We start from the raw sequence: 13581 nt of genomic DNA, 5'->3' as shown, positions 1-13581 counted from the left end.
GGATTAGCTCTCTGCTCTCCTGCTGCAAACGTGTTTAAATTCCCAGCTCCGGGGGCTGGGGGTGGGGGCCAGGCTGCTCAGATGGCCACAGGGTCTTCTCTGTGCTGCTGTCTCAGCCAGGGGGCATGTGAGCGGGAGCCATGGGGGGCTTTAATGGACTCACATTGGAGCTGGGGTCTTTACAGCAAAGGGACCCATTCAAGGAAACCCTCCGTGTACAGCAAACTAGATTCCTTGGCAACTCAGGATGGGTGAGCGGGAACAGTGGAGAGGTCACATGGCTGAACGGATGAGCTACTTACTCGGGACCCCGGACACCAACCGCAGGGGCCGCAGCACACGGAATGCCCTCAGGGCCTTCACGTCGAATCCAGCACCCTTCCCTCCCAGGGCATTGGCCCCATCGGCTTTGGTCGCTTGCTCTAAGATCGCGCTGAAAAGCCTGGAATAGAAGGAGAGAGGGAACATCAGGACGTCCTGCTTGCCTCGCGGGGTTCCGACCTCTCCAGGGATGCCAGGCAGTGGGGTTTGCAGGCGGCTCCAGCCAGGAAAGTCTGGGTGTGCGGGAGGGTCTGACTCTCATCAGATGACCCGCCTCAAGGTGGGTCCCACCTGCCCGGAGAGGTCTGAATGAGGCCTCGGCAGCCTGGTGCTGGCATTAAGCTTGGTTTTCGGGCATCGGCAGTGCGGGCAGAGCGTCAGGCAGGCGGGGGCTGCTGCCAGGGCCTGTCCCTTCTCGGTGCTCTCTGCCCCTCACGACATCCAGGCTTGTGTGCCCGGGAACCACATTCCCTCCTGACAAGCCCCTGGCTTTGACCTGAACCTGAGCAGAAACAAAGGATCCTTCGGAAATTGATGTGGTACCACAGGCACAAGGATGGGAGACTGGCTTAGAAGCCTGAGGGCCCCCCGAGACCCTCACAGCAAGTATGGCTGGTGGACTGATGGGGACACAGCTGACAGACGCGCGTTCAAGAAAGGGCGCTGAGAAGGGGGGTGAGCGGCTTCCCTTCGGTCTGTTTTGTGCTCGGGCGCCCTGAGCAGGCTGCCTGCACAGCAGGGGCTGCAACCAGAAGTTCTGATGAGTCGCCTGGACCATGTCTGACATCCTTCCTGCTCTAGGCGTCCTTCACCCCAGCTTGGCAGCTGGACGGTTCTCTATGTTAGCTGGTGATGCCTCTGATCCAGGCAGGGGTGGCCAGGGCTCGGGGGAGCCGGGTTCTTTCTCCACAGGGAAGACTTCTTTCTACTGAAACTGAGGAAAACAGTCTGCACGTCTGTTGAATAACATCCCCAATCTAAACCAGATTTGGTTCTAGAATTTCCTGAAAGAAGAGAACACTCTTATCGATGTACAAGATGTCCACCAATATTATTCAGGGAGGGGATTGGAGACTAAACAGCCTTCTCCTCTGTCAATCCTGAAGGGGTAGAAAGTTCGGGACTGGGTCTTGAAGGTATCCGCTCGCAGAGGCCAGTATGCTGCTTCTCATTCAGACACAGTAGAGGCGAAAACACTGCTTCGTGCCCCCGCCACCCAGGGCTGGGAGCACATGGGGATGTTTGTGGGGGGGTCATCTCCAGGCGGTCCCCCCCGCCAGACTGTGTCTGTCAGTTCCTGAGCCCAACATTCGAGCTTATCAGAGTGGACGACAGTCTCTGGAGGGCCTATGAGCTGAGAGGCAGGGCCCGTACTGGGAGGGAGATGGAGCCACAGTGAAGGCCCTTGAGGCTAGAGCAGATGGTCAGAGAGGATGCATTCTACTGAGGGCTTCTGGGTGCCCAGTGGGGGCTGGGGAGGGCTCCTGGGTGCCCAGTGGGGGCGGGGGAGGGCTCCAGGGTGCCCAGTGGGGGCGGGGAGGGCTCCTGGGTGCCCAGTGGGGGTGGGGAGGGCCCCTGGGTGCCCAGTGGGGGCAGGGGAGGGCTCCTGGGTGCCCAGTGGGGGCGGGGAGGGCCCCTGGGTGGGAAGGGGGAGGGGAGGGCTCCATGGGCAGCTGGTGGGGGTAGAGGGGTGTAGCTCACAGGACTCTGAGGTTCAGCAGCTGTGTCCCCACCGTTCCTAGGAGATGCTTCCACTTCCAAAAGGAATGGGGCACGTGGGGCGGGGACACGTCCAGGTAAAGGGTTGGGAGAGGGGGAGCGGGGTGGGTGGGCATGGCAGAAGAGAGGTGACTGGGCCACACCCTCCGTGGAGGTGCTGTGTGCCACATTTTGAGTTAGAAGGATGGGCTGAGACCAAGACTGTATGGAGAGCCCTGAAAACGAGCAACTTGGGGAGGAGAAACCAGGTACCGAGTGTGCGATCAGTGGGAAAAAGCCAGAGGGCCTCGGTGGACTACAGGTGAGCCAGGGCTGGCATCATGGCCTCCATGTTGTGAACAGTCAGGTGGAGGCACTTCTGCAAGGGTGCTGAGTCTGGATGCCTCTCTTCCGTCTGAAGTCTGACAGCCCGGCCTGGCCAGATGGGACTGGGATCTGGGCTGATCCGAGAGCCGTCCACTCAGCAGGAGGAACAGAATCCACGCAAGCAGAGACGCAGCAGGGGCCCCATCTGAGGTCGGGGCCTGTCCGAGGTCGGGGCCCTGTCTGATTCAGGGCCCTGTTCGGGGTCAGGGCCCTGTCCGAGGTTGGGCCCTGTCTGAAGCCGGGGCCCTGTCCGGGGTCGGGGCCCTGTCTGTCTGAGGTCGGGGCCCTGTCCAATTCGGGGCCCTGTCTGAGGTCGGGGCCCTGTCCAGGGTCGGGGCCCTGTCCGAGGTCGGGCCCTGTCCGAAGTTGGGGCCCTGTCTGAGGTCGGGGCCCTGTCTGTCTGAGGTCGGGGCCCTATCTGATTCGGGGCCCTGTCCGGGGTTGGGGCCCTGTCCAAAGTCAGGGCCCTGTCTGTCTGAGGTCGGGGCCCTGTCCAATTCAGGGGCCTGTCTGATGTCGGGGCCCTGTCCGGGGTAGGGGCCCTGTTCGAGGTCGGGCCCTGTCCGAAGTTGGGGCCCTGTCTGAGGTCAGGGCTCTGTCTGTCTGAGGTCGGGCCCTGTCCGAGGTCGGGGCCCTGTCTGGGGTCGGGGCCCTGTCTGTCTGAGGTCGGGGCCCTGTCTGTCTGAGGTCGGGGCCCTGTCCGAGGTCGGGGCCCTGTCCGAGGTCGGGGCCCTGTCTGATTCGGGGCCCTGTCCGAGGTCGGGCCCTGTCCGAAGTTGGGGCCCTGTCTGAGGTCAGGGCCCTGTCTGTCTGAGGTCGGGCCCTGTCCGAGGTCGGGGCCCTGTCTGGGGTCGGGGCCCTGTCTGTCTGAGGTTGGGGCCCTGTCCGAGGTCGGGGCCCTGTCCGGGGTCGGGGCCCTGTCTGAGATTGGGGCCCTGTCCGTCCGGGGTCAGGGCCCTGTCTGAGATTGGGGCCCTGTCTCTCCGGGGTCGGGGCCCTGTCTGAGGTCGGCCCGTATCTCCTGCTCCCACCCCACGCAGAGGTGAAGGCCGTGGATGGGGCAGAGTGTGGCACAGACCAAGGCCAGTCCATCCTGCGGACAGGAGAAGATGCAGCTCCTCTCCCCGCGAGGCCCCTCTCCTCTGCCGGGCCCAGAAGCACCTCATCTCAGTCCTGGGCTCTTCCTGCGAGTCTGTGAAAGGTTCCCAGGAGACTCAGGCCTCGAGGAAGACTCTGAATTGAAAAGGGCGCAGAGGCGTGAGGAGCAACTGGCCTAACGGCCTTTGCCATGGTTTGCTGAGTCAGGTCAAGGCACTCATCGGTCATCTGTTCACCCATGGGGACAGAAGCAGCAGAACCTCTTGTGAGCTGCTTCCTCACCCGACAGCCACACGCGGCTAACAGCTCAGGAGTGTCCGTGTCCCTCATGTCTCCAGAGTGTCCCTTATGTTACTGCAAAGTCCCTTATGTCCCTTGTGTCACGCATTGGCCGGGCAAAAAGCACAGTAGTGAAAACCCTAACACCGCTGAGACACCCGCAAGAAGCCATCCAGATGCGCGGAGACAGGGTCTCGCTCCCACGTGGCCCTGACTTGCTCCGTCGCTTCCTGCGGGAGGCCAGACACCCATGGGCTGCAAGCAGGGCGCTCTCTGGGGAAGCCACCAGAGCAGCATCCGCCCCGGGTTGGCTGGGATGGTACCCTAGATAAGAGCCCATTGGCACATGGACCTGACCCCGGAGGCTGTGGGGCTGGAGAGGACATGAGTGCCAGGTGGGTTTGACACAGCACCAGGTCAGCCTTGAGGCATGGGGACCCTGCCCTGCATGGATGGACAAGTGGCAGGAGCTTGGTCAACCGCACCTGCATCTCCAGCAGTACGTGTAGGCTTGTTTGTACCAACATTTGACAAAGATTCTTCCCCAAAGTTTCCGATGCCCCGACAAGGAGATCGCGGCTCCAAGGCTTCCTGCAGATGCCGGCACTGCTCTGCTTCTGAGCGTAGGTGGTGCCCGGCCTCCTCCCATATTTCTCTCACTGCTCTTCTCCCGAGAGGTGCGTCTGGCCCCATCCCCTGGCCCTTCCTAGTCCCGTTTTCCTCTAGCCCATCAGTCCTGAGCAGCCACTGAGTGAGGACCCTCAGTTGCAGGTAGGCATCTCGGCTCCTATGTGCCAGTTGCCCCTCCCTCACAGTGGCTGCAGGGTCACATCCAGCCCAAACACACCTGCTCTGCCTCACCTCGGGGCGGGGTGGGTGGGGTTGCCTAGGAACTCGGTCCAGGTGAGGCTGGAGACGGAATAGAAGACCTAAAGTTGGGGCTTCTCCTCGGCTGCAGAGAGGACCCTGGGCTCCAGCAGAAACCCTTGATTCACCTGTGTGAGTTTGTGCGGGTGTGCATGTGGGCGTGGGCGTGCAGACGGGAGCAGCACCAGGGCTGTTCCAGGTAACAGCTCCCCTCCCTTTGCAGAAAGTCTGAATCCAGAGGGATTTTAAATAGATCCTCTGGTCTGGCCTGAAGCCCAGGGCCCTTGTGACCAAATCAGAAAGACATAGGTATGTGCGGAAGGGAAGGGGCTGCGCTGGCTGGCGGGGTGGGAGTTGGTACTCACCCGACAACCACGATGATAAAGTCTAGTAAGTTCCAGCCATTGCGGAGGTAAGCGTTGGGGTGAAAGAGGAGTCCGTAGGCTATGACTTTTAAAAATGCTTCCACAGTAAAAATGATGAGAAAGAGATACTCCACCCGCTCCTAGGAAACACAAGAGAGAAAGTCATCAGATTGGGGGGGCGGTCTGGAAAGTTCTGACCCCACAGGTCCCCCAGGCCGGTGGAGAAGGGGCCCCTCTGTGGTCGGATCAGGGCAGATGCTGGGAGGGACCCCTGCCACATCCACAATCCCACGGTCCGTTCCACAGGCATGCTCAGATCCACTAGTCTTCTAGTCTTAAAAGGCAGAAATTAGGGTGGTGGGAAAACTGCACACCTTTGAGAAATCTTAATCAGTGAATACCTGCTTGAACTTCTCAGGAGAGAACTCAGGATGAGAGAGCTGAGGGAGGAGTTGGAAGCGCAGAGAAAGTGCCACAGTTCTGAGTCACAAACCCAGGAGCTGCAGGCCAGCCTCCTGAAACCCAGAAGGGGAGTCTGGGAACCTCCAACAGTCAGGAGACAGAGGCAGCTGCCCACGCGCTCTGACCTTCAGAAAACAAAACTCTTTGTCCAAAGACCAAGACCAGGCCAGCAGGGGCCCCAGCATTCCCAGGATGGGGTGGGCACTGGGTGGGGGTGGGTGGGGTGGTCCTCCTCCCTCTCCGCCCACTAAGAGAGCCCTGCTGCGGATGAGGCTCTGCTCCACGAGTCTACACTCGGCTCGGCTCCAGCCGACTCGCGGCTGATTCATCGTCTCCCCCCATCCCCCGCCCCAGCAGCTGCTCTCCAGCATAGAGCCGTCATGACCCCACCGGGCGGAGGCTGCCCGTGGCCTTCACACATGGGTGTTCGCTCTACAGGAGCCTTGGCCTCCAGGAGTCATCGATGCAGACCCCAGACACACGGCCCCTCCTCGCGGGTCAGGAGGAGCTCACTGAAGACCCCCAGGTCCCACCCACTCAGCGGATGGGGCATACTGGAGGACACACCATTTGCAGTCCACCCAGCTGGTGAATTGCTGGTTCACCACAGCTCCCCTGCCCCCAAGCCCATCTTCCCCATCTCTGAGACACTAAGCCAGAGGTGGCCTTCTGAGCCCAGTTCAGGGTTTGGGAACGCAAAGTTGAAAAGGGCAGAACCCTGGGCCCTGCTCAGACAGACTGGAGGAGATCTGGCTGTGGGATCTGACCCGGCCTCCTCAGCGCATGGGCCGATGTTCCTCAATTCAGGTGCCCCAGAGGCTCCTGGGAAAGGTCTCAAATGTGTGCTTCCAGGCACCAAGGCCAGGAGACCCATTCTGGACTCGAGGCAGAGCTGCTGGTGCCAGACGCACGGGAGGTGGGCTCAGAGGGGAGCTGGGCTCATGGGAGCGGCTGGACAAGTGGGCCCTGGAGAGTTTGTTGTCAGAGGAGAGCTGGGGCTGGGCTCCACATCAAGGAAACTGTCTCCAGGCAGGAGTGACGGCGTCCCGTGTACAACCATGGGGTCTGAGAGACAAAGGAAATGAGATGATCCGAGCTACCTCCCTGCTTGAGAGACTGGGACACTGAGAAGGTGAGGCCTGGGAGGCACACGCCTGGGACCCAGGACCCGCTGGACTTCCTGACCCAAGGCCCGAGGTCCATCCATCTCTCTGCCTCCCTGGTCCCACTTATCCCCTAAGACACAGCGGGACAAGACCCCTGAGGCTTAAGGGTCTGAGCCAGAGCTGAAAAGGGCCCAGAAGTCAGGAAGATGGATCCAGACAAGGACCCAGGGAAGAAGCAGGTGCCAGACGCCAAGAAGCTCAGACACAGTGATCTGTGCGGTGGGTGAGTGTGTGTGAATGTGTGTGTGTGAGTGTGTCAGTGTGCATGTGGCACTGCTTTTGTGAGCAGCGCTGTGTTCCCCCGACGTTAGAGGTATGAGAGTCCTTACAGAATTCATTCCAACCCCCTCTTCAAAACCAAAAAACAAACAAGAAAGCGTAAGCAAGTGAAACAGCTTGGTCATCCTTTCAAAACACCGTTATGTTGCTATAGAAACATCCGGGGGTGGAGAACCGCATGACTGAGGAAGCTGATGCCTTGGTGCCTCTGGGCCTGTGAGTTCACGACTCCTTGCGGCCTCCTTGGGCTTGAGTCCTGGGGGTCACTGTGCCCTGAGGGTATGCTGAGGTTCAGCAGGGACCCCCTGTTTCTTTGATCTTGGGAACTGGTTGAAATGTGTGCAGACCCACTAAAAACAAGCACCGAGCCCTGTGATGCTGAGAATGTGCCCCAGCCTATGCGGGGTCAGCGGGAGCTTCCTGATCTGTGCCGAGGGAGCGCAGGTACCCAGGAAAGGCTGACGTCCCAAGTAGAGGGAGTGCAGAGGGCTTGGCCCCCTCCCACAGCTGTGGAGCCCACCAGGGCAGCAAGGCCTAAACCCAGTCCTCCTGGCACTGCTTCCTCAGCTGTGAGGGGTGAGGGTCTGGGGCTGAGGGTGGCGAAAGCCAGGGGATTATCTCCCAGCTTCTGTTCTCCTCGTCTGGACGGGGAAACAGCTCCCTAAACAGTCTTCACTGTCCCTGTATTATGCTGCTGCTCTGACTTGTGGATATAAACCCTATGGTAGATGGGGCAATGAATTCTGGGGCCACAGAGACCCTGGACGCAAGCCACCTCTACCTGCTGGCCTGTCCATCCCCCCCCCCCCCGCCAACTCCAGTAGATGCTGCTCAGCCATCACTGTGAACTCACCTGCTGACCCATATCACGACCTCAGCATCCTTCTCAACACAGTGACCATCTATCCATTGGTGCCGACTTACAAGCCGTCCCCTCCCTGCTGGATGCACAGAGTGGCCACACAGTTTATCATCCAAACAAGGGCAGCTTTGAGAGTGAAAGAGAGCCTGTGACTAATTCACAGGGACACAGTGCGTCGGGGTTATCCCAGATGAGTTGGAGGCTGTGGTCACCCCAATTCCACCTCAGTGAGACTCGCAAAGTACCCACCCACTCCTTGTAGGTAAACCCACCTGAGGAAGCTTGAGAGCGCCTTCCTACAGGATGGCCGTGGTGGAGGATGGGGGGGTCTTGGGGAAGGAGAGGGGTGTCTTGGTGAGGAAGGACAAGGCCTGCCTCAGGGTCACAGACTTGTCTGCAGAGGTGCCATCCCCACTGGGCTGTTCCCCTCCCCCCCCCGTGGTCCCTGTCACCAGGCCCCTGCCCTGGTAGCACCAGCCCATCACCTTCCCATGAAAGCCTGCGTCTGCTCCCCGCCCCGCCTCTGCCTCGCAGTGAATAATCGGTTCTACAGTAGCTTAATGAGCCAGTTATGAACGCATTTGGGTGTCTTACGGAGGCAGAATCACCTTGTTTACTCCTTGGTAATTAAATCAGTTACATCTGATTTCTGCTTGGGGAGATTTATGGGCATTTTCTGTTTCTAGGTGGCAAAATTGAAAAATGCGTCTAATTACTGATGGATTTCCCCCAAGAAGAGAAGCAGAGAGCAGTATTTCACTCACTGCCAAGTTCACTGCATCTTAGCACAAGGATGGAGGATGATGGGAAGGCTAGGGACCATCCAGGACAAGTGAGGAGAGAGGACGGGAGTGCAGACACGCAGGGAAGGAGGCCCTCTCTTCTAACAGCCGGGACTTGGCCACTAGCTGTTCTGCTTGGGCCGTAGAAACTTGACTGGTCCTCTCAGACAACCCCCTTTCCTAAGGAGAATCCCATTCGTCCCTCAATAAACCAATTGCGACTATGGGGTTTTCAGAGGCTGGACGCTTCAGGTGGGAAGGTCTGACCAGGTATGGCCTCTCAGTTGCTTTGCGACTTTAGCCAAGCAAGTCTTTTATTCTTTGCCTTTACGTGTTCTCACTTATGAAGCAGGGTTTTCAAGTTACCGAATTGCTGGGTTGATTGAAAATATTAAAAATATTATTATCACAATATGTTTTATAAACACATATAAGTTCCCTGAAAAGGGTTTTGCTCAGCTTTACATTTTCTGGCCTTTGAGTTGGGAGGATGAGAAAAATAATATGAACATTTTATTTAAAGGCAATAGGGACTCCCTAGGAGTTCAGGGGCTAAGACTCCATGCTCCCAGTGCAGGGGACCTTGGTTCAATCCCTGGTCAGGGAACTGGATTCCCCATGCTGCAACCAAGACCTGGTGCGGTCAAATAAAAAACCAAATGTTAATACTTGAAAAAGGCAATGAAAGTGACTTCTTGGAATTAAAACTCCGTCACCAGATACAGTTTACATTTTTGGCTTTGGGCCATTTTTAGTCTAATTCAGGATCTGGCTGAAATGAGTGTTTCCTACACTTTGGTAGCAGATGGGACCGAGGTCTGAGGGCACACGTCTTGCTCCAGAGCTGCCCAGAGTTCCCTACCCTCACATTCCATCCTCACAACGACCGTCAGAAACGGTACATTTTCTGCAGGTGAGGAGGCCCTGGGGCTCAGCGGATCCAGGCCAGGGGGCTTGCTCTGAGTCCCATGGAAGGCCTGGCTCTGCTTGGCACCCCCAGCAGAGGCTTGATGGGGAGCAGGCCATGTCCACCTGCTGGACCTTGCGCATTCTCGAGAAGCAGTCACCTTGCTCCGAGTTTATGGGCCACACCAAGGGCCTTGGCAGTCAGGCCCTGCTGACCCTCTCCTCCATGTGGCCCAGCCCACACCCACCTCAGTGCTGAGACCCCAACTAGGCTGAGAAGCCTCTGTTCGGGCGGGGGGGCACGCTGCTTCTCTGGGCCTCAGTTTTCTAATCTGTGAAATGAACGCCGCTTCCTTCCTCTGCCCGGCCATGAGAAATCATGGAGAGCTCAGTGTCTGGTGCATATGTGTTTCCGCGGAGTCCGCAGACCACAAGGGGCTCCAGGGTGGGCTCGAGGGTAAGGTGTCCCTCAGGTTGGTGACCTCAGAGCAGTTACCTCTGTAGCTGGTGGAGCCGGATGGTCACCCCAGCTTCCTGGGGAGCCTTCGGGCCCAAATAACTCCAGAGGGTGCCTGGAGCATCCATACCCCTCAACTCACAGGGCCTTTTCAAGGAAATGAGATTTTAACTTAAGCAGGACCTTCTGCTCCATGGGTGGGCGATCCACTAGCAGGGGTCAGCATCTCTGATTAGCACCAGTAACAGCCTGGACCCCTTGATGCCGAGTCACAGGTCACCAGAGGATGTGGGGGGGACAAGCCCGGGTCCTGGCTCCGAAGGCCACCTGCGCTGACCTCTTGGGGAACCTGGGCCCCGTCCAGAGATGAGGTTAATTGGGGCTGGGACAGGCCCGGGGATGAGCACGTCAGTGTGTTGTGGAAACGACCAGACCCCAGGTTCAGGCAGGTATAGACACGCTGGTGGAGCAGGAGTTCTCACAAAGGGCGGTGCAGCCTCTATGTGGACAGGATGACTGTCCTGGAAAGCCAGGAGTGTGGAGAACCTGGGTTTGAGTCCAGCCTCTGCTCTCTTTGGCTGTGTGGGCTCTGGTCCACCCCTTAGTCTCTCTGACCCCCAGGGTCCTCATTCACAAAGCATGATGCCAGCGATGCTTTTCAGAGGGTTGTGATGAAGATGGGTGGAGTCTGGTGTGTGGTCCTGACGCTCACAGCAGGTGCCAGGTAAGCACGGCTGCCCCTCCCCTGCTCCATGGGGGTCACCGGCCAGACTCCCACCTGTCTTCCCGCCCTGTTGTGTTAGGTGAGGCTCAGGGCATGGTGTTGGGAGCCCCGTCTCTGAAGGGAGACCACCTGGCTTTATATCCAAGTGCTGCCATAAAGATCAGAGTAGAAATAAATGAAATAGGCAATTAAAAAATCATAGAAAGGATTAATGAAATTAACAGCTGATTCTTTGAAGAGATAAAATTCATAAACCTTTGGTCAGACTCTTTGGGGAAAAAACAGAGAGGGCTCAAATGAGTAAAATCAGAAATGAAAGAGAAGTTACAACCCACACCACAGAAATACAAAGGATCATTAAGACGTGACTATAACAGTATGCACCGATAAAATAGAAAACCTAGAAGTGGAAAAATTCCTAGAAATATATAATGTTCCAAGACTGAATCAGGGAAAGACAGAAAATATGAACAGACCAATTACCAGAAATGAAATTGACCAACTACCAAAACGAAAGTCCAGGACCAGATGGCTTCACAGGTGAATTCTACTAAACATTTAGAGAAGAGTTAACACCCATCCTTCTGAAACTGTTCCAAAAAATTGCAGAGAAAGGAATGCTTCCAAAATCATTCTGTGAGGCCACCATCACCCTGATACCAAAGCCAAACACAGCACAAAAGATAGAAATTGCAGGCCAATATCACCGATGGACATAGATCAAAAATCATTAGCAAAGTATTAGCAAACTGAATCCAACAATACATTTAAAGAATCCCAAACCATTGTCAGAGCTTCCCACGTGGCGCTAGAGGTAAAGAATCTGCCTGCCCATGCAGGAGACATAAGAGACACGGGTTCTATCCCTGGATTGGGAAGATCCCCTGGAGGAGGGCATGCATTCTTGCCTCTGCCAATACTGGAATACTGCCATTCCAGTATTCTTGCCTGGAGAATCCAATGGATGGAGGAGCCTGCTGGGCTACCATCCATGGGGTTGCAGAGAGTCGGATATGACGGAGCAACTAAACAACAACACAAACAACATCCTACTGAACAGTGGAGAGCCAAAGGCATTTCCTTAAGACGAGGAAGCCCACTTGCCACATTTACTCAGCATAGTATTGGAAGTCCTGGCTACGGCAATCAGAGAAGATAAAGTGGGAAAAGCAATCCAAATTGGAAAAGGGAGAATTAAAACTGTCACTGTTTGCAGACGACATGATACTATACATAGAAAATCGAAAAGCCACCGCCAAAAATCGACTAGAGCTCATCAATGAATTCAGCAAAGCTGGAGGATACAAAATTAATATACAGAAATATATTTGTAACTTGGAGTATAACCTTCAAAAATTATGAATCACTACGTTGTAGTCCTGAAACTAACATAATATTGTATATAAGCCATGTGCTGTGCTGTGCTCAGTCGCTCAGTCGTGTCCAACTCTTTGCCACCCCATGGACTGCAGCCTGTCAGGCTTCCTCTGTCCATGGGATTCTCCAGGCAAGAATACTGGAGTGGGTTGCCATGCCTTCCTCCAGGGGATCTTCCCGACCCAGGGATCAAACCCCGGTCTCTCGCATTGCAGGCAGATTCTTTACTGTCTGAGCCACCAGGGAAGCCCAGACCTCAATTTAAAAAGTAAAATAAAAATTGTCAACAGTGCTAGAGAGGAAAACTGGAAGATGAAAAGGAGGAAAAAGGCAGAATAGCCAGGAAGACAAGATGCACAAGAGCAGGAAAGAAGTGTGATATCACTGGAGTCTACACGCAGAACGAAGTCCTTGGGTAAGTCTCCTGAAGTTACGCCCATGAAGCCTGGGGTCTGCCCTCAGAGACCCCGTGTGTAGTGGGAGCCCCCCATGGTGCACAAAGGGGGACGTGTCCAACAGGCCTGGGAGAAAGGGCCTGCAGGGCATGAGGCTTGGATCCTCTGGGGAGAGCTGACCATTTCTCTACCTTCTGTGCAGAAAGCAAGCCAGTGACCTGGACCCTCTGTCTGACCACAGCCAGGTTCCCACTGACCTCTGGCTCCTGTGGCTGGAAGTCCCCGTGTGACTCCAGGGTGGCTGCACCCAGCCAGAGTTCAGAGCACCAGCAGCCTCTGGCCTGATGCCCTCCCCTGAGCCACTGCTCTTGGCTGCCACCCTCTCCCACCCCTACCCCATAGCCCAGGGTCTGGGGAGACAGGATCTCTGGGCTGGGCCAGAATCAAACAGTCCGTGGACAGGTCAGATGTCTGGCCTCAGGGACCCGAGTTCTGATGCAGTCCACGGACAGTCAGTACTCTGGGGCCTGCAGCTGAAGAAGCAGCGCCCTGGTCAGAGCAGCCAAGTGGGGGGTAGGGTCAGAAGGGACAGAGGCCATCACAACATGGCGAGGCCTGCATGAGGCTGTTATACCAGTGAGCTTGGGCACCCCTTTCCAACACCAGCCAGAGGCAAAGGGCACCTCGGGCTCTCCCAGGATCCAGGCCAGACACTAGGCCCCCGGACCGGGTGGCGTCTGTGATCTGGGAAAAGTGATGAATGTCTAGAGGACCAGCCTTTCCTCTGAGATGGCGGGTCCGGTTGGAGCTCCCACTCGACACTCATGCATCCCAGGTGGCATCTACACCCCGGGGACTCACCCGGCACAGGGGAGCAGGGTCGTCATCGGCACAGGGGGCTGGCGTCCTCCCCAGAGTTCACATCTCAGGAAGTACCCGCTCCCAGGTGCTGGCTCACCAGGGGCCTGGACGGTGGGTCAGTCCTCTTATAGGAGACACTGAGGGGTAAGGACAGTAGAGGCGGCTGGGGCAGCCACCACTGTGGGCGCTCGCAGTTAACACGCTCCCATCCCCGGGGGCTGGTCTCAGGTACCATTGCCACCACAGGCGAGGAGCCCGAGGCTCCGCGAGGTCAAGCAGCCTGTCCAGGGCCCAC

At 56.9% G+C, this 13581-nt stretch overlaps 1 protein-coding gene across 3 annotated transcripts in view; it reads right to left on the bottom strand.

The window, feature by feature from the left end:
• Positions 1 to 13581, bottom strand: part of CACNA1C (calcium voltage-gated channel subunit alpha1 C) — a 387548-nt gene that overhangs the window by 141395 nt on the left and 232572 nt on the right. For all 3 annotated transcript variants that reach the window (XM_069585942.1, XM_069585940.1, XM_069585941.1), the window contains exons 4-5: positions 5016 to 5155; positions 303 to 442 (exon numbers count right to left, since the gene is read on the bottom strand). In XM_069585942.1, the coding sequence (XP_069442043.1) occupies positions 303 to 442; positions 5016 to 5155 (280 nt within the window). The remainder of the gene's footprint in view (positions 1 to 302; positions 443 to 5015; positions 5156 to 13581) is intronic.

Source organism: Ovis canadensis, chromosome 3, assembly GCF_042477335.2.
Source record: "Ovis canadensis isolate MfBH-ARS-UI-01 breed Bighorn chromosome 3, ARS-UI_OviCan_v2, whole genome shotgun sequence".
In the NCBI taxonomy this organism is placed as follows: Eukaryota; Metazoa; Chordata; class Mammalia; order Artiodactyla; family Bovidae; genus Ovis; species Ovis canadensis.
The sequence above is the reverse complement of the archived record's forward strand: the minus strand, read 5'-3'. Positions and strand labels throughout refer to the sequence as shown.